This window comes from Rhea americana, unplaced genomic scaffold (genome assembly GCF_003343005.1).
Source record: "Rhea americana isolate MKP2758 unplaced genomic scaffold, rheAme1 scaffold_182, whole genome shotgun sequence".
NCBI classification, from domain to species: Eukaryota; Metazoa; Chordata; class Aves; order Rheiformes; family Rheidae; genus Rhea; species Rhea americana.
Window position 1 is genome coordinate 6,775 of NW_028185950.1, and position 21,992 is coordinate 28,766.

General features: G+C 59.9%; 1 protein-coding gene across 1 annotated transcript in view; it reads left to right on the top strand.

Moving 5' to 3' along the window:
- LIMK1 (LIM domain kinase 1) overlaps positions 1-8,441 on the top strand; it is a 13,151-nt gene extending 4,710 nt beyond the window's left edge. The window contains exons 3-16 of the mRNA XM_085302009.1: positions 1,371-1,509; positions 2,354-2,463; positions 2,577-2,783; positions 3,456-3,561; positions 3,653-3,837; positions 3,940-4,123; positions 4,440-4,526; positions 5,210-5,341; positions 5,518-5,577; positions 5,983-6,048; positions 6,181-6,337; positions 6,464-6,519; positions 6,606-6,763; positions 6,950-8,441. Of these exons, the coding sequence (XP_085158135.1) occupies positions 1,371-1,509; positions 2,354-2,463; positions 2,577-2,783; positions 3,456-3,561; positions 3,653-3,837; positions 3,940-4,123; positions 4,440-4,526; positions 5,210-5,341; positions 5,518-5,577; positions 5,983-6,048; positions 6,181-6,337; positions 6,464-6,519; positions 6,606-6,763; positions 6,950-7,136 (1,834 nt within the window). The 3' untranslated portion in view covers positions 7,137-8,441. The remainder of the gene's footprint in view (positions 1-1,370; positions 1,510-2,353; positions 2,464-2,576; positions 2,784-3,455; positions 3,562-3,652; positions 3,838-3,939; positions 4,124-4,439; positions 4,527-5,209; positions 5,342-5,517; positions 5,578-5,982; positions 6,049-6,180; positions 6,338-6,463; positions 6,520-6,605; positions 6,764-6,949) is intronic.
- The last annotated feature ends 13,551 nt before the right edge of the window (positions 8,442-21,992 follow it).

The following is a 21,992-nucleotide window of genomic DNA, read 5'->3' on the forward strand; positions in this document are numbered from 1 at the left end:
CTGCATGCCCTGCACTGCACCTCCACTGCGCCTCCCTGTGCACCCCCACTGCACAGCCTCGTGCCCACCCCGCACCATATCCTCCACTGCATCGCCCCATGGACCCCTCTGCACCACCTTGTTCATCTCCCCATCGCACAGCCCCCTGCATCCCCTGCCCTGTGCCCGTGCGTTGTCCAGGCTGGGCATTGCACGTGCCTCACGTGTGTAATCCGTGTGCACACTCCCCTCCTGCCCCTTCCTTGACTCACTCCTCCTCGCACTTGTCCTACCTCTCCCAGCTCCCCGAACCCCGCTCCATGCCCTTCTCAGGCCTCGCTCGGGGCAGAGCACTTCCCTGCATCACCCCACCCTGTGCAGCCCCGTGCATCCGTCCTTGCTACCATTCGGGCTCTCCCTGACGCAATTCGCTTTCCGTCCTGCCCGTGACACGCAGCCTGCGCCCGTAACGTGGCCTCGCACCCTGTACCCCGCTCGCCCTGCTCGCAGCCCAGCAGCTCCCTGCCTGCCCACCCCACGCTGACCGGGCCCAGCCTGGGCTCTGAGGCTGCGTGCTTCCCCCAGCAGTGCCCTGTGGTCTGTGGGCATCCTGCTCCCCCCCCCCCCGCCTCCCCCTTGCACTCCACACGTCAGGGTGGAGGGATGTCTCCCCCGTGGGGCTGGAGCAGCCCGCCGTGCCAAGAACTGGGGGCTGGTTGTGGCTAAGCCCGCGGCTGGCTATAAATAGGGGCTGCGAGCTGTACGGGGGCGTATGGGCTGAGAGCGTGGTGTGACTCACTGCTGGTGCCGCACACGGCTTTGCAGCCCACGGGCCCTGCTGGACTCCTCCAGCTAGCCAGCGGGACCCCAGGGGCCACCAAATGGCTGTGGTGGGCTGCGTCTGGATCAGGGTGGGAGCACAGAGCCACCCAGACTGCTCGGGGGGCTCGCGAACCCTGCGTGGGCAGCACGGGTGGGATTTGCTTGTCCTCCAAGGCTGAGTCCATGTCTGCGCCGGGCTGGCACATCCCTGCCCGTGTCTGTGCCGGGCTGGCGTGCTCCTCCACGTGTCCTTCCCCACATCTGTGCCAGCTCGGACCATCACTTCTCGCCCGTGCCGGACCAGCTCATCCCTCTGGGCGCCAGCACCAGGCTGATGTGTTTGTGCCAGGCTGGTGGGCCCCCCCATGCATGCTCGGCCTGCGTGTCCCCTGCCCAGCTGGCACGTCCACCCATGCGGACGTCCCTGCACCATCCAGCCCAGCGGAGGTGCCAGGCTTGGAGGGGGCGATACTCTCTGTCCAAGCTGGGGTGGCAGAGGGGCTCCAGCAGTGCCGTGGGACCGGTGCCCCTGCCCGCCCGTGCCCAGCGCCGGTTCTCCCGTGCCACAGGTGCTGCGAGTGCGGGGCCTCGCTGTCCCACCAGTACTACGAGAAGGATGGACGCCTGTACTGCAAGAAGGACTACTGGGCCCGCTTCGGGGAGCTGTGCCACGGCTGCTCCGAGCAGATCACCAAGGGGCTGGTCATGGTACGCGCGCAGGGGCCGGCCGCGCTCGAGGCGAGCAGGCTGCGGGGTTCCCCCGGGTGGGCGGCGAGCCCGCCGCGGCCGGTCCCCGCGGGAGCGTTGCTCCGCGCCGTGACTCACGGCTGAGCTCACAGGAAAGGGGCCGAGCCGGAGAGGGGCGCGCGACCGCGGTCCCCGCGCGGCCCAGTCACGGGGCCGCCGCGGGGAAGTCGCACGGACGGGGGCCGGTCCCGCGCGGCGACTCAGGTACGGGCCCGTGGGGCGGCTCTGGGGCGTCCGCGGCGTTTTGGGGGTCGGGGACTCCCGGGAGAGCGCAGACCGGTCCGTCGCCGGAGGCGCCGCCGGTGCGGCCGCCTGTCAGCCCCAACTTCGCAGCCGCTTCCTTCCCCTCCTCCCCTGCGTGTCAGCAGGAGCAAAGCGGGTTTGCAGCAGCCGAGTTGCCTTTCGCTCGCTGGCCCCTTTCGCTTGAGTTTTTGTGGCCTCTGCGTTTCCCCTTTTGCTTCTTCAGCGGGCTCAGCAGGCCCCGGGGAAGGGGGCCCAAAGCTTTGGTGCAGCAGGGAGATGGAGCTGTCCCCGTGCTGGACCCAGCTGGTCAACGCGTCCCCCATCCCATGCCATCTGCCGTGGCTCAGCCTGCCCTTACCTCCGCCCCAGTTTCATCCCCGGCACTGGCTGATTCCCCTGAGAACTGAGAGCCCTGGGCAAACCTCCTTGGAGTAGAGTCCTTCCACCACCGGGCATGAATGCTGCCCCTCGCTCAGTGCCCCAAATGCCTGGGTTTGTAGGAGCTTTCACTCTTCTCTGCCCCTTGAAGCTTGCTTGTGAGGCTCACCGCGTCTTCCCACAGGTGGCCGGGGAGCAGAAGTACCACCCCGAATGCTTCAGCTGCCTCAATTGCCACGTGTTCATCGGGGACGGGGACACCTACGCGCTCGTGGAGCGCTCCAAGCTGTACTGGTACGTCGGCGCCCCGCTTGAGGCACTTCCCATGGGACGATGGGTGCCCACTGATGCTCTGTTGTGTGTCCCTTTCCCTGCTCACCCAGTCCTCACCTCTCTTGGCCCTGCAGTGGGCACTGTTATTACCAGATGGTGGTGACACCAGTCATTGAGCAGATCCTGCCAGACTCGCCAGGCTCCCGCATCCCGCACACCGTCACGCTCGTCTCCATCCCCGCCTGCTCCGATGGGAAGCGAGGGTTCTCCGTGTCCATTGACCAGCACTGCAGCTCGCAGGGCTGTGGCTCTGAGCACTCGCACACTGTCCGCGTCCGAGAGTATGTACCACGTGTGATAACCTAGCCTTGGTGCTGTGTCCTCACTTCCCTTCTCAATCATGGTCGGCACCAAAGGGCTGGGGATTCCTGGGTCTGCCCTTGCCTTCCTGCTTGCAGGATCACCCCCACCCCGGTTTACTTCCCAGAGCCCTTCCAGGTGTGGATAGGTGAGGGATGGGGCTGGTATGTCTCCATCTGCTGGGGGAAGCCTGTGGGTACTGTGCTGGCATGTCCCCATATGCTGGGGACAGTTTGTGAATGCCGTGCAAGTATGTCCCCATCTATTGGTATTGGGGTGGCTTGTGGGTAATGTGCTGGTGTTCCTCTGTGGTACCATGTTGGCATGTCTCCATATGCTTGTGATGGGTTTGTGGGTACTGTGCCAGCATGACTTCATCTGCATGGGGTAGCTCAAGGGTACTGTGCAAGTATGTCCCCGTCTACCAGGGGTGACTCATGGGCATCATGCCTGCATGTCCTCATCCACCAGGGTGACTTGTGGGTTACATGCCAGTGTGTCCCTATTTGCTACAGTATCCTATTTGCCAAGGATGGCTCATGTATAATGTGCCGGTGTATGACTACTGGCATGTCTCTAGCTGCTGGGCTGGCTCACGTGTGCTATCAGAGCCAGAGGGTCTGAACTCCCACCCTTGCGTGTCGACCCTGCAGAGTCGATCCAGATTGCATCAGCCCTGACATGAAGAACTCCATCCACGTGGGAGACCGTATCCTGGAGATCAAYGGCACACCCATCGGGCACGTGCCCCTGGATGAGGTACTGCTCCCTCGCCAGCACCCCCAGCTGGTTGTGGGCAAGCCCTCAGGGTCMCCCATGAGCCAGCCCCCAGCATCATCTGTGCCCCTAGATTGACCTGCTGATCCAGGAGACCAGCCGCCTCCTCCAGCTGACCATTGAGCATGACCCCCACGAGCCCCTGGCCCGTGAGTCAGCCCTGGAGTGCAGCCCGCTGTCTGACCTGCACAGTCCTCTGCGCTCCCCGGCCCTTACACCCTGTGGGGAGGCCAGCACCATGCGTCAGCGGGCAGTCATGTAAGGCTTGCACTTGCCCATGTTCCCTGTTGTGGGCTTGGGGTCCCTCCCTGGCCCTTGTCCCAGGCACCGACCTGACTCTGTGTGCAATTTTCCATGCAGGAGGAGTTGCAGCACGGACAAGTCACCTGCCTCTAGCTCTGTGGGCTCACCAGCTTCCCAGCGCAAGGACATCAGCCGTTCCGAGTCACTCCGCGTGGTCTCCCGCACGCACCGCATTTTCCGCCCCTCGGACCTGATCCATGGCGAGGTGCTGGGGAAGGGCTGCTTTGGCCAAGCCATCAAGGTGGGTCCTTGACCTGTCTGCCTCCAGCTTGGCTGCAGCAGGGATAGGTAGAATCGTCACCGTCTTGTCCCTTCTTCATTATCCCTGATCCTGAGGAGAGCCTTAACACTGCACCTCTTCCCCCCAAACTCTGGTGGGAGACCCTACCTTCTCCTTGCAGCCTCTCATACATGAGGGTCTCAGTTCCCTGGGCACCATTGCAGGCAGAGGGTATGAGGGTAGCATCTCCCAGGCCTGGTGTATCCCTAGTGCTGGATCCATGGAGTTGGGGGTGGCCACTGCAAACCAGTGGCTCAATGCCTGCTGTCTCTGCTAGGTGACACATCGGGAGACGGGCGAGGTGATGGTCATGAAGGAACTGATCCGCTTTGACGAGGAGACGCAAAGGACCTTCCTCAAAGAGGTGAGTGTCCTGATTCTTTCCATAAGACTGATTGCCCTGGGTTGGTGGGACAAAGGATGGTATTGCCTTCCTCCAGGAGAAGGGGGGCTCCTTGGGAGCATAGCGTGTGGTCAGTCCCCACAAGGCTGGGTGGCTTTGCTGGGACAGGATGGGACAGATGCTGGGCACAGCATATTGGTGCTGCCAGGCAGCCTGGTGTTGACCAGCTGTCAGGGACTGACAGAGAAGATGTCTGTCCTAGAAGTGGGATTAAGAAGACTGTGTGGGGGTGGATGGTCGGGCAGCAATGTGAGCTCCCAGAGCTCAGGCAGCAAAGTGCCCATGGCGCCTGGAAAAGGAAGTATCAGGTAGCGAAAAGCTCCAGGAGCCCCCCTGAGTCAGCACGTTGAGGGAAGGTGAAGGGGAGACTTGATCCCACCATCAGAGACCTGCATAGGGAAGGGAAATTGAATAGCAGAGGAGAGACCTCCAGGCACAATGGACAAAGGGGCAATGAGACGAGGGAGCTGGAGGAAACGATGGAACCAATTAAAAATAAAAAACGGATCTGCCCACTTAAGTTGAGGGTGATTAACACAGGCAGCAGTCTGCCTGTTAGGGTGTAAGCATGCCTCTGTGAGCCTGGCTCAGGCCAGGGCAATCTGGTGAACCTGGATGGCCTAATTGGTGCCGTGATCTCACAGGTGAAGGTGATGCGTTGCTTGGAGCACCCTAATGTGCTGAAGTTCATCGGGGTGCTGTACAAGGAGAAGAGGCTCAACTTCATCACGGAGTACATCAAGGGGGGCACCTTGCGGGGCCTGATCAAGAGCATGGTGAGCACTGGACTGGAGACAGGTTTGGAGCTGCTCTCCAAACCCCTCCTGATGGCCCAGGTCAGAGCCCAGGGGCTGAGTGCGCCAGGCAGGTTGAGGCAAGGGGCACAGCCCTGGGCCAGTGTGGTGGGATCCCTTTCTTCTTCTCTGGCAAATTCTCCCCCTTCTGCCTACAGGACAGCCACTACCCATGGAGCCAGCGAGTCAGTTTTGCCAAGGACATTGCAGCTGGCATGGTCAGTGACAGGCAGGCCAGATGGGGGGCGTGGGGACACTGGGCATTGGCAGGGTGTGGTGTAGGTTTGGCAGGTGGTGATGGTACAGCGGGTCAGCAAACATTAACATGGCTGGGTAGGGGTGCCTGTGGGTGCAGAGGATGCATGCTCTGCATGGGACGTGTGGGTGTATGTGACAGGCTTGTGTGCCCTGGGCATGGGTGTGTTGGGCACAGCTAGATGGGTGTATTGGGTGCTACTGGGTAAGTTTGCTGGGTATGCGTGTGCTGGGCATTGGAGGGATATGCTGAGTGCTGGATAGTGCATTGGGTACCTCTGGATGTGGGTAGCAGGCACTGGGCATGGGTGCCACTGGGCCTGGCTCTGGGCGCTGTCACCCTGTTCTCAGCCCATCTTTCCCCTCAGGCCTACCTCCACTCCATGAACATCATCCACCGCGACCTCAACTCTCACAACTGCCTAGTGCGGGAGGTAAGTCCTGCTGCGGCTACGCCCACTGCCCTAAACATGGGAGCAGAGCTGCCCGCTCCCCGCCAGCCTGGGTCAGAGTCTCAGCCATGTTCACCTCACACCTCAGCCCTTCTCTATCTGTGTCCTGCCCAGAACAAGAGTGTGGTCGTGGCCGATTTTGGGCTGGCACGCCTCATGGTGGATGAGAAGAACCAGCCCGAGCATCTCAAGAACTTGAAGAAGCCGGACCGGAAGAAGCGCTACACGGTGGTGGGCAACCCCTACTGGATGGCCCCTGAAATGATCAATGGTGAGCATGGCCATGGTGCCCTGCAGCATGGGGGATGTGCCTGATTGGGGCCCTGTGCTAGGGCGGGGGCATGTAGTAGGGCAGGGACAGGGTGTGCAGCATGGCCCAACCCATCTCTCCCTGCAGGCCGGAGCTATGATGAGAAGGTGGACATCTTCTCCTTTGGCATTGTCCTGTGCGAGGTAAGTACCACTGGCAGCTCTGCTCCAGGGTCTTCGGTGATGCTCTGATCAGGCTGTGCCTTCTCCTCACTCTCACTTTCCCGCAGATCATCGGCCGAGTCAGCGCTGACCCCGACTACCTGCCCCGCACTACGGACTTTGGCCTCAATGTGAGGGGGTTCCTGGATCGCTACTGCCCTCCTGCCTGTCCCCCCAGCTTCTTCCCCATCTCTGTGTGCTGCTGTGACCTGGACCCTGAGAAGCGGTGAGCAGTTGAGCCCTTGCATCTCCCTGTCTGGGGACCGACGTGACTGTACTGTGGGCCGGTGCTGGGGTTGCTGACGTGGCCGGGGAAATGATATGGAGCTGGGGCTGTGTGTAGGATGGATGGGGCTGGCAGGGTGCTGAGCAGAGCTGGCTAGGAGCTGCCATCTCCCCCTCTCTTGCTTAGGCCATCCTTCAGCAAACTGGAGCAGTGGCTGGAAACCCTGCGCATGCATCTTGAGATCCACCTGCCGCTGAGCTCGCAGCTGGATCAACTCGAACGAGCCTTCTGGGAGACGTACCGGCGGGGCGAGAGTGGGCTGCCCACGCACCCGGAGGTCCCTGACAGAGCAGTACACTCGCACGCCCTCTAAAACCGCACCGGTCCCTGGCATGGGGACCGGAGCACTCCGATCTCTTGGGGCCGCGCTCTCGCAGCGCGCAGGGAGCGCGGCGCCGAAGATGAGCGTCTCTTCCTGCCTGCCGATGGCCCCTGGGGCTGGGTCCCTGGGGCTCTCAGAAGGAGCAAGAGCCCTCATCTCGCCTTCTCTGCAAGGACTGGTTTCGTTGCTCCCCATCCTGTGTTTGCACCCCTTATCCCTGGGAGCTGGCTCTCCCCAACATCCTGCAGACCCCGTCTCCCTGCCCGTGTCCCCGCCGGATCCCTCGCGGGCGTCCGCCGGGGGCCCTTTGGACTGCACAGAACTGCACGTGGCCGGCGACCGGCCCCGTTTGTATATAGCCCCTGTACACAGCCCCCGCCGCCCGGAAAACCCGGCGTGCCGGGAGCCAGAGAGCCGCCTGCAGCGCCGGCCTGCGGGGCCAGGGGGTGGAGGTGGGGGGCTGGAGCGCGGCCGTCGCCCCGTCCCCACGCTCGCTTTGTGACCGCACGGCCCCCCTCCACACACTCAGCACGCTCCGCGGGGCCCGGGGCTGCCCCGCGTGCCGGGGGTGCCCGGCCGCAGYGCCTGCACGAGCCCCGTGGGCTCCCCTGTACAGACCCGCCTCCCCTCGCAGTGGTGCCTTGGGTTTACGTGAACTTGCACTGCAACGCAATAGGGATCTCTCGTTTCGTTTGTGCGCGCCGCCGTCCGCCCCCAGCCCGGCGCCGGGCTGCACGCGCGTGCCCGTCTGTCCGTCCGTCCGTCCCGGCGCGCCTGGGGACAGCCTCGGAGCGGCGCCGGCGCCTCGGCTGCGCCCTCTCGCCGGGCTGCTCCTGCCTGCCTCGTCCGTGCGCGAGCCGGGGCGCCGGGCCCCGGCCATCCGTCCTGTGCTCAGCCGGGTCCCCGGTGCGTCTCGCGGGGGGACGGGGTGCGAGGACATGTCCCGTCTCGGCTCCTTTCCCGTCCACCGCAGAAGCACCGCCAGACGGCCCCGGGGCCCTGCTGGCTCTGCCTCGGCGGCTTTGCGCCGAGCGGTGCTTTCCATGCTCTTTATTCAGGTTCCATTTTCTGTAAGATATTTAAAGAGAAGAGTTTGTATTATTTTTTCATACGATTTAGAGTTTGCCATTTGTCACTGCCTCAGTTCCGCTTACCGAAGGGATGAAACTGTGAAGCGTCTCCGCGCACTTTTGCCCGGGAAGTAAAACGCGACGTCCTCCGTCGAGGCGGGAGGGAGAACTCGAAACTGTGATGTAGCCGAAGTCGTGAGTCAATAAATCCTTCCCCGCTCCGCTGCCCGGCCTGCTTGGGAATCGCTCGCTCCCGCCGGCCCTCGCGCGCCCGAGCGGCTCCGAGCGCGAGGGGCTGGGCGAGACGGAGGCCCGCGCTCCGCTCTGGGGAGGTGGCGCTGATGGGGACGGTCCCCCTGGCTCTGGCGGTGCCTCGGTACCAGCGTCCGGGACAAAGAAATTCGAGCGCAAACCCAGAAGCTGGGRGAGCTCGGCCTCAACCGCGGGGCTGCCCCGTCCCTGCCCTGGCCAGGAGGAGGCAAGAAAACGCACCATGGGCCACAGCCAGCCCAGACAGGTGCTGCCACCAAGCCACCTCCAAGCAAACCATGGCCTGGCAGAAGCCTGCTTGGGGCATGGCTGGACAGCCGAATGCCTCCCCTAGGGGCAGGTCAGCCCGTGGGGCAGACGGCCGGGCCCGGCCAGCGCACCTGGGGAGCAAGGGATTAGAAACGTGCGATGGGGATGGAGAAATGCCGCCAGCTCTAGCCGCTTTCCTTGCTGGCAGACTGGTAGTGCCTGTGGAGGGACAGGGCATTGCTGCCAGGGAAGCCGGGAYGCTGCACGCTGTGCTGAGGAAAGTCGTCACGGCACCGTGGCCAGGTTCGCAGTGCAGCGTCTGGGCTCGCGCTGAGAAGTGACTCCCACCCCTCATTGCCTCGGGYTGCTGTCCCAAGCTGTCTTCCCCCAGGTGTTCCTGCTGCTGTCCTGCTCCTTCAGGCTCAGTGCAGCACAACCTTCCCCCAGCAGTGAGGCTTGTGGATCCCAGCTCAGTAGGATGGGACTGTGGGGCAATGTAGGCTGCTGAATTGCAGCCATCATGAGCAGCCAGATATGAGCCAAAGATTTCCTCAAAGCAGCTCCCATTCACCTCAGCAGGGCCAATCCCGTAGCATGGATAATCCCTTGCTAACTGGAGCTCTCCCCACCTGGGCTTCGCTGCTCTGATTKCGGCAGGCACAGCGTGGGGACAGGCAGATGGTGGAGCTGCATGGCCGAGGGCAGTGAGGAGAAGCTGTGTAGCCAAGCGTGTCCAAAATCGAGGCTTGGCATGAATATAAGACTAAGTGACTACGTGCATGGGTAGGTATCATGCTTCCCACAGATGATCTAAGGACAATGAAGAGGCTAGTGCGTAACACAATGGTGGCCTGTGCATCCCTGTGTCCTTGTTGCCTTCCAGAAGCTAACAGAGGGACTTCTGATTGGCTTTGGCCTTTATCTGAGGAGACTAGAGGGCAGCAAAGCCAACAGGTATAGCTGTTTCCATGTTACACTCTCCCTAGTGAGACCTCTCTTTAAAAAAGATTTGTTATCTGTGGGCACCAACTTGACAACTTGTGGCTGTAGCCCAAACAGCTGCCCTTGATATTAACTTTTGGTGGGCTTGAAGAGCCTTGTTTGCAGCCTACAGGGCTGTTTTAGGTTGGCCAGGAGGTGAAAGTGGTCTAATATAGCCTGCACCTGCCTGAAGAACACCTCCAGAGGTAGTGAAACTAAGTTATTCTGGAGCTGGAAAATAATAGAACAAAGGACATTTTTGGAAGTTTGGCAGGACAGTGGGAGAAACTTCTTGCCCAGAAGAGTTGTGTAGCCCTGGGACAGGTCTCTAGAGGTTGCGGGTGTCTGTTGTTGGAGGGTTTCAAGCCTTGTCTAGAGAAAGCCTTGACTGTGATGACTTGATATTAGGGCTTTTCTTGCTGCAAGTAGGAGGTGGGAGTGAGGCCCTGTGGAGGCTCTTTCTGCTAGCACTGGGCTGCTTTACAGCTAATGGGGCACCTCATTCACCTGGAGACAGCAGAGAGGTCCAACAAGCCAAAGCCAGGCAGTTCTCCAGGATGTCCACCTGACTGGGAAAGCGGTTGGGGAAAAAGAGCCAGAGGGGCAGCAGGAGGAGTCCCCGCAGGAACCCCAGGCCAGGCTGTGGARCAGCTCCCAGTGGGCGTGGATCCTGGGAGGATCACATGGTGGTTGCCATTGCTGTGAGGGCTCTTTAGGAGCAGCTGCTCGTCATTCCTGGCCAGACTATGGGCTGTCTGATCTGGCCAAACAGGAGCCAAACACAAGCAGAGCTGTGCTCCCCGAGCCAGTCCCTTCAGCTTACCACCCGCCCCAAACCACTTCTTGGAAGGAAGTCCCAGCGGCAAAAGGACGGAAGGAACCCTGTTCCCTGTGTGATGACAGCACTGTGACATCGCAGTGTCCTTGGTGACATCAGCCCCATGTCAGGAGTTCTTTGCTCAGGGTGTAGGCAGGGAGGGTGTTCTGGACAGACGCCTCCATAGGGACATCGGACCCCCAGGAGCCAGTGACAGAGGCATCACGGATGTGCTCTACCCAGAGAGGGAATGATTTTGGTCCTACAGCAGCGAAGGTCGGCTCTGTGAATGCCTTGGTCTGGCAGGGCAGTGAGATGGCCCCAATCCCCCTGCTCCGGCGAGTGAACAAGGCCCCACGGTCTGCTTCAGCTCAACGAGGGAGCAAAGCTTCGCTGGCGGCAGTCCCTCAGCACGGCAGCAAGGCTCTCCAAAGYCCCTCCGCCCAGCAAGGCAGTGAGCGACCTGAGAGCCCTTCGCGCCAACAGGGCTGGGAGAAATCCCGGACCCCATCACCTCAGCAAGGGAACGAGCAACCTCAGAGTCCTTCATCCCCAGGAGGCCCAGAGACCTCCCGGAGTCTTTCCCCACACACGATAATGGAGCTGAGAAGTGGAAAGTGCCTGATGCAGCCAGGGAGGCTTGCAGTGACATCCAGCCACTTGCTGGTGGCCCTGCAGAAGACCCTTAATGCCCAGCAGGCAGAAAGCCAGGGGAGAGCCAGCAGTCGGCCAGAGACCAGACCAGGTTGGGGACCCCCAGCTCTAGAGGGCAGGAGTGCTGGCCAGCCGGCGAGCCTGCAGAAGAGCGAGTTGTCTCAGATCGAGTCAGGGTCCAGGAGCTCCCCTTCACAGGGCACTGAGCCAGCTCCACGGGGGACTGCCACAGTGCCCCRCGACTCAGCCCCACCGCGGGTCCGGCGGCCCCACAAAACTGTCATCAACCCCAAGGAACAGGCGACCCAGACTGAGCCCATTGCAGAGGTTCCTTCSCCCCCCCGGACTGATGTGGGAACCCAGCTGCCAGCAGCCCGCTTGGCCCCCAAAGCTGCCCAGCGCTCKGACCGTGACCGGCGTGCCACATGCCAGGCTGCTGCAGCAGCCCCCAGGCGCTCTCCATCCCCACCAGCAGCTCGTGGCCCAGTGCGCCCCAACATGGCCAAGCGTCCCAGCCCCACATCTGCCTCCAGTGCAAAGCCGCTCCATCGCCCCACACAGCACCCAGTAAGTGACTCTGGCTACCAGTGTATGTTGCACCAAACTGGGTGGCTCCCCCATGGGGCCACTTCCCCCCTTGAGCCACGTCTCCCCATGGCCAGCGTCACTTCCCATGTCTCCTTGCCCTTGTCAGAGCCGGTGGCAGCCCGTTATGGGTCCTTCCCCCACCAGCCTGTAGCAACCACTTTGTCCCCTCTGGACCCAAGTGCCAGGGGTTTGCCAATGTACAGAGCTTCAGCCCATCCAGAGGATGAGTCTGAGTACCGCTGTGCRCTCCACCAAACAGCAGAGAGGATGCAGAGAGCCATGGGGTCCATGGAGGCAGACTTGTCCCACCGAAGCTCACTCCTCCCAGCACCGGTGTGTCCCTCCAGGTCACAACCTCTTGCCAAAGACAAGTGCACCCAGACCAAATTTGTGCCTGTGCTTCTGCGCCATGCTGAGAGCCACCCCAAGGATGCACATGTCACCTACTCCTGCCAGAACCCAGTGCTTCACCAGCCTGAGTTTGTCTCCAGGGATTTACCTGCCAGGGCTTTGCCCAAGCTTGGCCCCGAYTCAGCTTGGTGGTCTTTGCTCGAGCCAGACACAGAGTACATGGAGAACCAGGTGCCCACACACTTTGAGTCTTCAGTGACAGGCAGCAAGCCAAGCACTGCTGAAACCTTCTCTTTGGAGACGGACATGTTCATAGAGGTTGTGGCCAAAGGCACTGCTGGCCCCAGCAAAGACGTGGACAAGCCAATGTCACTTGGCAGAGCATCTGCCACCATCCTCCTGCACGAGGTGAAGTCTGAGAGCTTCAGCTCCAGCTGTGAAGAAGAGATGGTCAAGCCAGCCACGGAGACAACAGCCACCAGATTTAGCGCTTTTTTTGTGGGTAAGTTTGGCCAGTTGACTAAACTCATCGGGGCTTGCCTGGTTGTATGGATAGGTGTCTGTTCTTGGTCCTGTTGCTAGAAGAGCAACCAGTGCAACAGCTCTGCTTTGCACTGGGTCAGGTGAGGAGAGGGCAGGGGGCTTAGCCTCCAGCAGATCTGGGGACTTGGCTCATGGTCCCTGCAGGTGTCTTAAAGAAACAGTGTCAAGGTGAAGTTCCAGCCACGTTGTCCCTCCCAATACCTTCTTAGCCTGGCTGTGGGTGGTTCTCCCAAAGAAAGATCTCCCTGGCATTTAAGCAGAAAAAGAAGGCAGGCATCTGGTGTTGCTGGGATCCTCTGAGGGAGGTGACAGCCACCACTCTGTCTCAGCTTGTTGCCTACAGCCTGATGTGAGTGCTGGCCAATGCCTGTGCTAGCACTAGGCTTCTGCAGCAGTGAGAAAAGGATGTGCCCAATGCCTCCAGGTTCTTGTATGCAATCGAGGGTAGGCTGTGTGCGAGGGCGCCCACGCACTGCATTTCACTCTTCCCTGATCCTGGAAGAATGGAGCAKCCTACATTTAGAAACACACTGCTGCCTACAAGTGCTTCAGCAAAATAATCAGTCTGGCCAAGTATCTCAGAATAGTAGGTAAAAGGCTGCTGTTTTTACAGAGATGGTTGGAAGTTKAATAGTATCACACTGTACCAAGAGTTACTTGGCATGTTTCACGCCATGATGACATCTTCCCTTGCATTTCTTTCCATCTTCCCCTTTGGGACATGTTGCCTATCCATCTCAWGTCTGCATTTAGCATTGAATACAGGCATGAGAGTGATGGGCAACACGATCAGGCCAGGAGACTCATGAAGTTCAACCAGAAGTGCAAAGTCTGCATTCAGAGCAGGAAAATGATGTGTGTGGGGCCAGACTGGGACCAGCCTGAGTAGTGATGCTGCAGGAAAGGGCTTGGCTGTTACAGCAGATGGCAGATGAAGAGGAAGCTGAGAGGACTAATATAGCTTGCACCTGTCTGAAGGGGCACTTCCAGAGGTGGTAGAGCCAAGCTCTTCTGGTAGATAGAACAAGGAGCAATGGTCACATGCTGCAGCTTGGGACATTCAGGCAGGACAGTGGGAGAAACTCCTTGCCCAAAAGGGCGATGCAGCCCTGGGACAGGTCCCTGGAGGCTGGAAATGTCTGTTGATGGAGAGTTTCAAGCCTTGTGTAGAGAAAGCCTTGGTGGCCATAACATGGTGTTAGGGATTTTCCTGTTTTCAGTGGGAGGTGGGGCCCTGCAGAGTTCCCCTCCACTGGCACTTCAGTGGCTCTGTGGTATCTGATCCTACTTTGAGCAGGAGCTTGCACCTGAGACCTGAAGTTCCTCCTACCTAAATTAACCTATAACCCTCTGATCTATGATCCTATATCCTGGTGACTGGCTCTGTAGAGACTCTTTCCATTGGTGCTGTGATGCACCACCTTTGCTGACTCCGACACATGCTCCCTCTCRTGATGCTCTTGGAGGCACAGGCGCAGTTCCCTGCAGCCACCCTCGGTGCAGCCAAGACATGCCTGCCAAGTGCAGGGACTTTGTGTGGACCATGACTAGCTTGAGTACTCCCTGTTCGTACCATGATTTAGGCAGAGAGGCATGGGTTGTGACAGAAGCTGTCTCAGGGCTTGTGGGAACTGGGACATCGCGAGGACAGAAAGCAGGGTTCATTCAATGGAGCTGAGTGCTCCACTGTGTGAGTTAAGCCACAGAGAGTCCCCCAAAACCCCACAGGGTATGTTGAGGGAGATGCTGGCAGGTCAGTATTGCTGTGCCTCAGTTTCACTTCTTGCTTGTTCATAGGACATGGCTGTTGTCTTGCTAACGGGCCTGGTGGAGGGACAATGTGAAGAGACAATCCTGTGCTTCAGGGAGGTCTCTCAGGGAGGATACTGGTGCCCATGCGAGCAAAGCCCGTTGTGAAGAGATGCACAGGGCTCAGGGTGGGGGCTGTGAGTCCCTTCATGCTCTCTCCTTATCTTTTTCACTGCCTATTGAAACACAATGCAGACTGGCTTTCCAGTGGATGTCCAGCACTCCAGGGCCCGGGACTGTCCCTGCAGGGGCACATGACCTCCCAGCTCTGTGGCATGCTACTGGGTAGGATTGGTTTTGAACGTGGGGCTAACCCCCYGGTGAGGCTGGGGAGGCATCTCACAGACCCACCCTAGGACTGAGGCTAGGGGCTCACACCTCTCTGGGGTCAGATCTCCTTTGGTGCCCAGTGCCCCAGTTCACCCTCCTCCCACTCTGTTCCAGATATGGCCGACGAGCGTCATGCCGATATCCTTTGGTGTCTGAAAGGTGAGGCTCTCCCCCACCGYGACACGGACTAAGCCAGGGGCACCCATGGGAAATCTCTTGGGCCTCGTTGCTGTTTCATTCCCAAGAAACCCCAGCTGACATGCAGCAGGAGCTTTTGAAGGGCCTACACAAACACAGCATTTTGCTCCTGCCTGTCTAAGCTTAGGACAGTCAGGTCCCTCCTGCATCTTCCTCAGCCACAGCACAGTTGAAACAAGAACTGGTAGGTGAATTTCAACTGTAGTTTAGGCACAAAACAGTCCACTGAGTGCACAGAGCAGGAGCGTGACATCTGCAGCAGTAATGTCAATACAGTTCTTCCCAGGGTTTCCCCACAGCATCGTTGTCTCCCTCATTCAGCTACCATCTCTACCTCCCTCCAGCCTTCCCAACTTACTTCCCAGCCTGTGGCCAACTGTGAGAGGGGGAAGGAGGATCCTGGAAAGCCCCCAAACTTTCTGCTTTCTTCTCTGCCAGCTGGCATGTGTGCAACACACAGGTCCTATCAGAGCTGGGCCCTTGGGCTAGACCTGACCCAATGGTCCTGGGGGGACACAGGGAGCTGGGAGGAAAGTTGGGGCTCAGACATGATCCACAGAAAACCTTAACTGCTACTGATCRGAAAACTTGTTTCTCCTCCCTCCTGCTCCTGCTCCTGCTCTCCATCTGCTCCTGATGCAAATCCCTTCCTGACCTTTTCTCTTCTGCCCAACCAATGGTGGCTCCAGATGAGGAGGTAAGAGGTGGCCTGGTATCATTTTTCTCACTGGTGTGGCCCCCTTGGCCAGGCTGTGGTCACCAAGCTGGGCAGGTTGCTTGTCCTGGTCTTGCTCGAGTCCTGGGTGGGCTCTTCCTGCTGAGCTCAGAGCTTGGCAGCTGGACTGAGATTGTGGGGCAGGAGCTCTGTGTCACTCTGGGGATTCCTAATTGTTCACCAGCATGGGGTCCCCAGGGCTGCACCAGCCCTGACAGTGGAGATGGTCAGCACTGTCTAGTCAACCCTTTGCAAGGGATTTGCCAGGCTGATGACACGTAATGAAAGGCGGGAAGGCTCAGCCAGGAGTGGCTAGCCAGGAGGCTTTCCTGGCCACCGTGGCCAGTGCTTGAGCATGCGGATGGCCCTGTGTGGATGCGACAAACCCCTTCCCACTCTGCCATGCTCACATGAATATGCAGTAGGCATCTTGTAGGTGTGCAGGGCCTGGGCTGTGCTGTCTTCCTGAGACCCAGGGGAAGCCRTGGACAGCAAAACTGGCACCTTTGGGACAGGGTAGGCGCCTGGCACAGGCAAATGCATGGGAACTCAGGGTAGGAGATTGGTGGGGGCAGATGCCAGCTTACCAAACCTCTGTCATCTTCTGTGATGGATTGTGTTGCCTCTGGAGATGCTGAGACATCTCTGCGCAACACAGAGGCAGGATGGGGGTGAAGGTCCAGCAGGGTACTGGTCACATCAGGGAGTTACTGGGGAGAAGGAATGCCCTGACAGCACCCGTCCACACACAACCTTCTTGGCCCTGCTGGGACCTCGTAGGCTTGTGGGTCCAGATGACCATCCTCATCACTGGGATGTGGGGCTCAGCAGCATGTGTTGCGCAGGGTCAGCAAGACCTSGAGAAACCCCTGCTATTCAGGCAACAGCTCTGTCTCTGCGCCACCATCCCTCTGCAATGGCTCCTTTACTCCAGCCCTTCAGAAATGAGCTTCAGCCCTTATCTCTGCTGGTGCCCCCTTCCCCRTGTGCTGTGCTTATCCTTCTGGGCTCTTGTGTATCAGCTGCGCTCGCCTGCTGCTGCCTGCCCACCTTCTGCTCTTGCTCGGCCAGGACTGAGCACGCTCGGCTTGCACAGCCTCAGGTCACAGAACTTGCCTGGCTCAGTGCAGCTCCTTTCCTTCCTGCCTTCAAGAAGTGTTCACAGTTGAGTGCAGCACAAGGCTTGACATGTGGGGAGTTCAGGCCCTGGCAACCCCCAGCTGCCTTGGCCCATACCTGGAGAGCAGAGCTGCCCACCAAGAAACAGCCTGAGAGTGGGACTAGAGTGAGGGCTGGGTGACCCCAGAGCATGAGTTTGAGGGCTCCTTGGTGATCTACAGAGATCTGGCACGTGGAGACATCCAGGCTTGGGCAGGCTTTAAGGTCTCAGATCRAGGGAAAGAAGGGAAAAAGTGGCAGTCAACCTAGGATTTCCAAGGGTGCCACCCCAAGTGTGGGGCTTTAGTCTACTCAGCACCCAAACACCACGTTCAGGATGCCCAGAGTAGATTGCAGGGAGGGCAAAAGGCCTGGGTGAGCAGGGAAGGTCTCCACCATGTGCAAGGCCAGGGGTGTTCTTGGTCCCATGGGGAGCTGAGCCCTGAGGATGTCACCAAACCACAAAGTGATACCACTGGGTATCACCATGCTGCCAAATGCTGCCATGCATCAGGCAGCCATGGGGTACATCATGCAACTCATCTTCCTCATGCTGGGAAAAATGAGTAGGTAGCTGGCCTGGGAGCTATTCAACTGGCTCAGAGGTCTTCAGAGGCTGAGAATTACAACCTTGTTCCCTGGCTGCTGTCTCTGCAGAGAAGGGGGCATGCTTGGTGCGAATGTCCTTCCTAGGGCTGCTCTGCCCTCAAGGCTCTTCCCTCTGAAAAGTGCTGGGAATTTTTATTTTTAGCCCTCAAAGGCAACTAGGTGATCCAYTCTGGGCAACATTCTTCCAGTGAGTCTCAGCACTGGGAAAGCCCCCAAAATTGTACCCGTTGTAACTGAAGCAACTAAAAATAGTGGTTCTCATGGAGGACACAAAAAGCAAGGCTGCAGCCTCTGAACCTGCTAGTGCGTGAGAGGACCAGGCAAACCCCATGGCCAGCGGTCGTGTCACAGCCCCGTCCGCATGTGCTTCATGTGCACAAGCCTGGGCTGCCTGGTGCCTTGCTAGGAGGTGAGGTGCATTGGTCAGAGGGCTGCATGTCCCCTGTGGGTCACACCACAAAGCATGGGAGACCAAGGCTCCTGGGTCCTGCTAGCTAGAGCCAACGCACTCGGCAAGCTGCAACGCAGCATCACTGAGACTGAAGCTGTGCGGTAAAGATCCAGGTGGGTTCAGCTCTGGTGCTGGGCTCCAGCAGCTGCCTTGTGGCCACTACAGCCCTGAATCTTCCTTTATTGAAATCCTTATACTCAATTTGAACCCCCCGCTGGTGTAATCACAGCCTCCAGGAGCTGTCTCAGCTGAGGCAAGGGAGCGGCCAGAGTCAGGAGCAGAGATGATGGATACAGGCAGGGGGTAGGACCCTGCCATGGGCAGGCGGGGAGGCAAGGGGTTAACCTTTGYTCTCCCATCGGATGCAGCATCCTGGGATGGGCTCTTTCCATCTTGTTTTGGTTTGGAGGAATAAAAGCCTTGGCAGTGCATAGTCTCTTCCCAAAATAACTCAGCCTCCCATGATAATTATAGAGCTCTGGCCTCTGGTAGTGGCTTGCTGCAGCTTCCCTTCCCAGCCAGCTCCTCCTGGCCTGGCTGAGCCTTGGCCGGACCCGGTTGCTGCTGGGGAGAGAGGGCCGTTATCGGCTCAGCCGATAACGCTTTCCCTCTCCAGCCAGCTCCGTCTGCTGGCCCCAGTGCCCCGGAAAGCTGCTGACGGTCATTGCGAGGGAGGCTGGACTGCTCTTGAGTCCCTTGGGGGACCTGACCCCTCCTTGGGGCCAGCCCTCGGGCACCGCCAGCCTGCCTCCACGTCGCCGCTGCTTCTCTTGCGTCATCCCAAGCAAAAATGTAGCCCAGGCACAGGGAAAGGGTCAGCCCACAAGGGACCGGCACCAGCCCCAGAAGGAGGGGGGACTGGCCTGTCCCCTGCCACAGCTGGGGAACCTGCTGGAGCCCCCTCCTCTGGCGAGCAAAGAATTTTTTGTGTTTGGGGCTAGAGGTGCCTCAGGGGCATGGGACTTTCCTCAGCCAAGAAGGACTTCTGTAGCAAGGCTCTGGATGGGGAATAGGACCAATAGTGGTCATGGATGGTGCCCCCTGTTCAACTCCCTGATGCTGCTTGGAGCTGATGGGCAGAATGGGGCACAGGCCTCCAGCTTCGCCCTGATACAGGCCAAATCTGAGGGTAGGTGACACCTCTTGAGCCTCCAGGCCAACCCCTGCACAGAGCAGAGCCAGCTCCAAGGCAAGACCAGGCCGCTCAGGGCCTTGTTCAGCTGATTCTGGAGTAGCTCCAAGGATGGCGATTGCATTGCCTCTGTGCTGCATATGGACACCTATTTCCCTGGTCCCCCCACTCATGCATGGATGRAGCATGACCTCTTTTAGCTCCAGCAATAGCTGCTGCAATGTAGCCTGGGTTTGGCCTACTCCCTCCCTTGCATCCCTCCCTCCCCCTCTGCAGCACTGATCCCATCAGCTTTTAATGCTCTATTTAAAGCCCAGGCTGCAGCTTTTCAGCATGTCCACCTCCCCCAGCTGGGCACTAGGCTTGTTAAGTGAGTTCTTGGCCCAGTGGCAGCTCCTTGAGGTTGTGCGCGTCGCCCTCCGGCACAGCTGAGAGCACCAAGCTCATCTCATCAGGTTTGCCTTCCCCTCTGCTCCCTTGCAGGGGTCAATATAATCCCGTAGGGAGTGAGGCTGGCCCTTGAAGGGCGCAGGGAGATGAAGATGAGCCACTGAAGCATTTAAGAGAGTAATCCCCAGTAATGCTGCATCTCAGAGGAGAGCACTCACTGCAGGGATTAGAGACTTAAACATCCATCCTCACCTCCCTGCCCCTGCCTGTCCTCCTCTGCCCCTTCAGTGGGTGCCCTCGTGGGTGCCCCCAGGGCCCTCCCCAACCCCTTCCCTCCCTCCCTGCCCCGGCCCCATTTATAAYTCCCGGTTCCAGCATCAGAGGCCCAGGTCCGGCCGGATCCTCTAGGCATTACCCGAGCCTCGGCCACAGCCGGGCGAGGAATCGCTGCCAGGCAAACGGGCTCRTTTCCTGGCAGCCCCAGATGGACGGCAACTGTGCTTGGTGGCTCGGGTTCCCACGCGCCGCCTCGCCATGGATTTTGCCTGCGTAGATTATTTACAGGAATAAAAATAAAGAGCCGCACGGAGCCATCTGGCCGCGGCCTGGCTAGCGCGGTGTGTGCGGGGGACGCGGCCTGCCGTCGTGGGCAGGCAGCTGCGGTGGAGAGGTCTCCAGCTTTTCCTGCTGGAGAAAAAAATCACTGGCTTCCTCTTCTAGGTAGGGAAACCGAGGCACGCAGGGGCTGTGCCGTGAGCACAGCAGCTCTGGGGGGGAGGAGGGTGCTAGGCATCGTCCCTGCCAGGAGCGGGATGCTCTCGCGCGCTGGGACAAGCCCAGCCCTTCTCCCGCGCAGGGCCGTGGCTCCCAGGGTCCTGCCTGGGTGCCGGACTCAGCCGCTGCCCCCACGCTGGCTGCTTTCCCGTGCTCGGATCGTCCAGATCCGACGGGTTGTTGGACGAGGAGACAGAAACTTCCTGTCGGAGTCACTCGCCTCTCGCTGAGCAAAAAAAAAAAAAAAAAAAAGGGCTTCTGCCTTTTTCCCAGGCTGCTCGCTGCTGGGAACGGCTGCTGTGGGCCAACATTTCCTCCCTGCCCCTTTCAGAGCCCGGGAACGCACGTGCCCGGTGCCGTCTGGGCCAGCTCTGGAGCAGGACATGGCAGCTGTGTGCCAGCGTCCTCCTCTGCCCCCACCGGGCCCGCAGGCCGGGGGACTGGAGGGATGTAGCCATGTGCCACCGACACTTGCTGCTTTTGAAAGCATGGTCGCGTGGCTGGGGAATGGCCCAGGAACCCGCTGCCTCCAACCCCCAACGTGGTGGGGACGAGGACAGAGCCACGTCCTGACTCAGCCCAGAGGCGTGGATCCCGCAGGGCTGGTGTTTTCACGTGCCAGATTTCCAGCTGTCAGCCGCAGGTTGGGTCCAGAGCCAAGGCCAGGCCACGGGAGCCGTGTTGGGCAGGGCAGGGACTCCCGCATGCTGGGAGGCAACAGGATGTTTAGTGGGAGAGGAGCAGGCTGGGGTGGAAGCAGGGCTGTGGGTAACTGTTCCTGTGAGTCTCGAGCCATCCTGGCAGACAGAACCCCCCCCCCCCTAGGCTGGCAGGACCTGCCAGGCTTCTGAGCAGAGCTGTCCGCCCCTGGACAACCATCTTGGTGTCGCTTGCCACAGGGTAGGAGATGGAGCAATGGTGCCCTGTGAAAGGGGCCCCTGCAGCATCTCCCCTCCTTGCTGACTGTAAGCCCTCCTGGGCAACAGGCAGATCTAGGAAGGGCTCTGACCTGCAGGAGACATGGGTGAGGTGGAGGCAGGCTGTGATTTTGGGGACATAGCAGCTCACATTCCCCTCAAGTCACTGCCATCCTTGGCCAGAGCTAGAGCCGGCCTCTGCGCCCACAAAGGCTGCGTGCTCTGCAGCCCCTCCATGCCCAGTGCAGTGCCAGGTGCCTGCTGCCAAGTGTACATTGTCTGGCACCTGGTTTGCAGGGCCCAGTACCTGAATCCTGGTGCTCGATACCCAATGCGTGGTGCTCAGTGCGTGACATGTGGTGCCCAGTGWGTGGCACCTGGTGCCCAGGGCATGGTGCCTGATGCCCTGCTTGCAGTACTCAGTCCCCAGCCTATGGTGCACAGTGTGCAGTACCCTTTCTGTAGCTCCCAGGACCTGCTGCCTGCTGGTTGATCCTAGCGCCCAGTACCTGCTGCCCAGTGTGAGTTGTCCAGTGGGCAGTGTCCACCCTGTGATGGCTAGCACCCAGTGCGCAGTGACCGGTGTGTGTCGCCCCGCACACAGTGCCAGCAGGCCACTGCCATAGCCTGTGCCTGTACCAGTACCTGGCGCTGGTGCCAGCCCGGAGCTGGTGCCTGTTGCCACTGCCGGGACTGGCACTTTGTACCTGATGCCCAGCGCTGCTGGGCTGCACCCGCCGTACAGCGTCCAGGCCTGGTGCCCGCACCCGGTGCTGGTGCCCGGGCCCGCCGCACCGCGCCCCGGTGCCAGCTCCCCGTGGCGGTTCCCCACCGCGGCGGC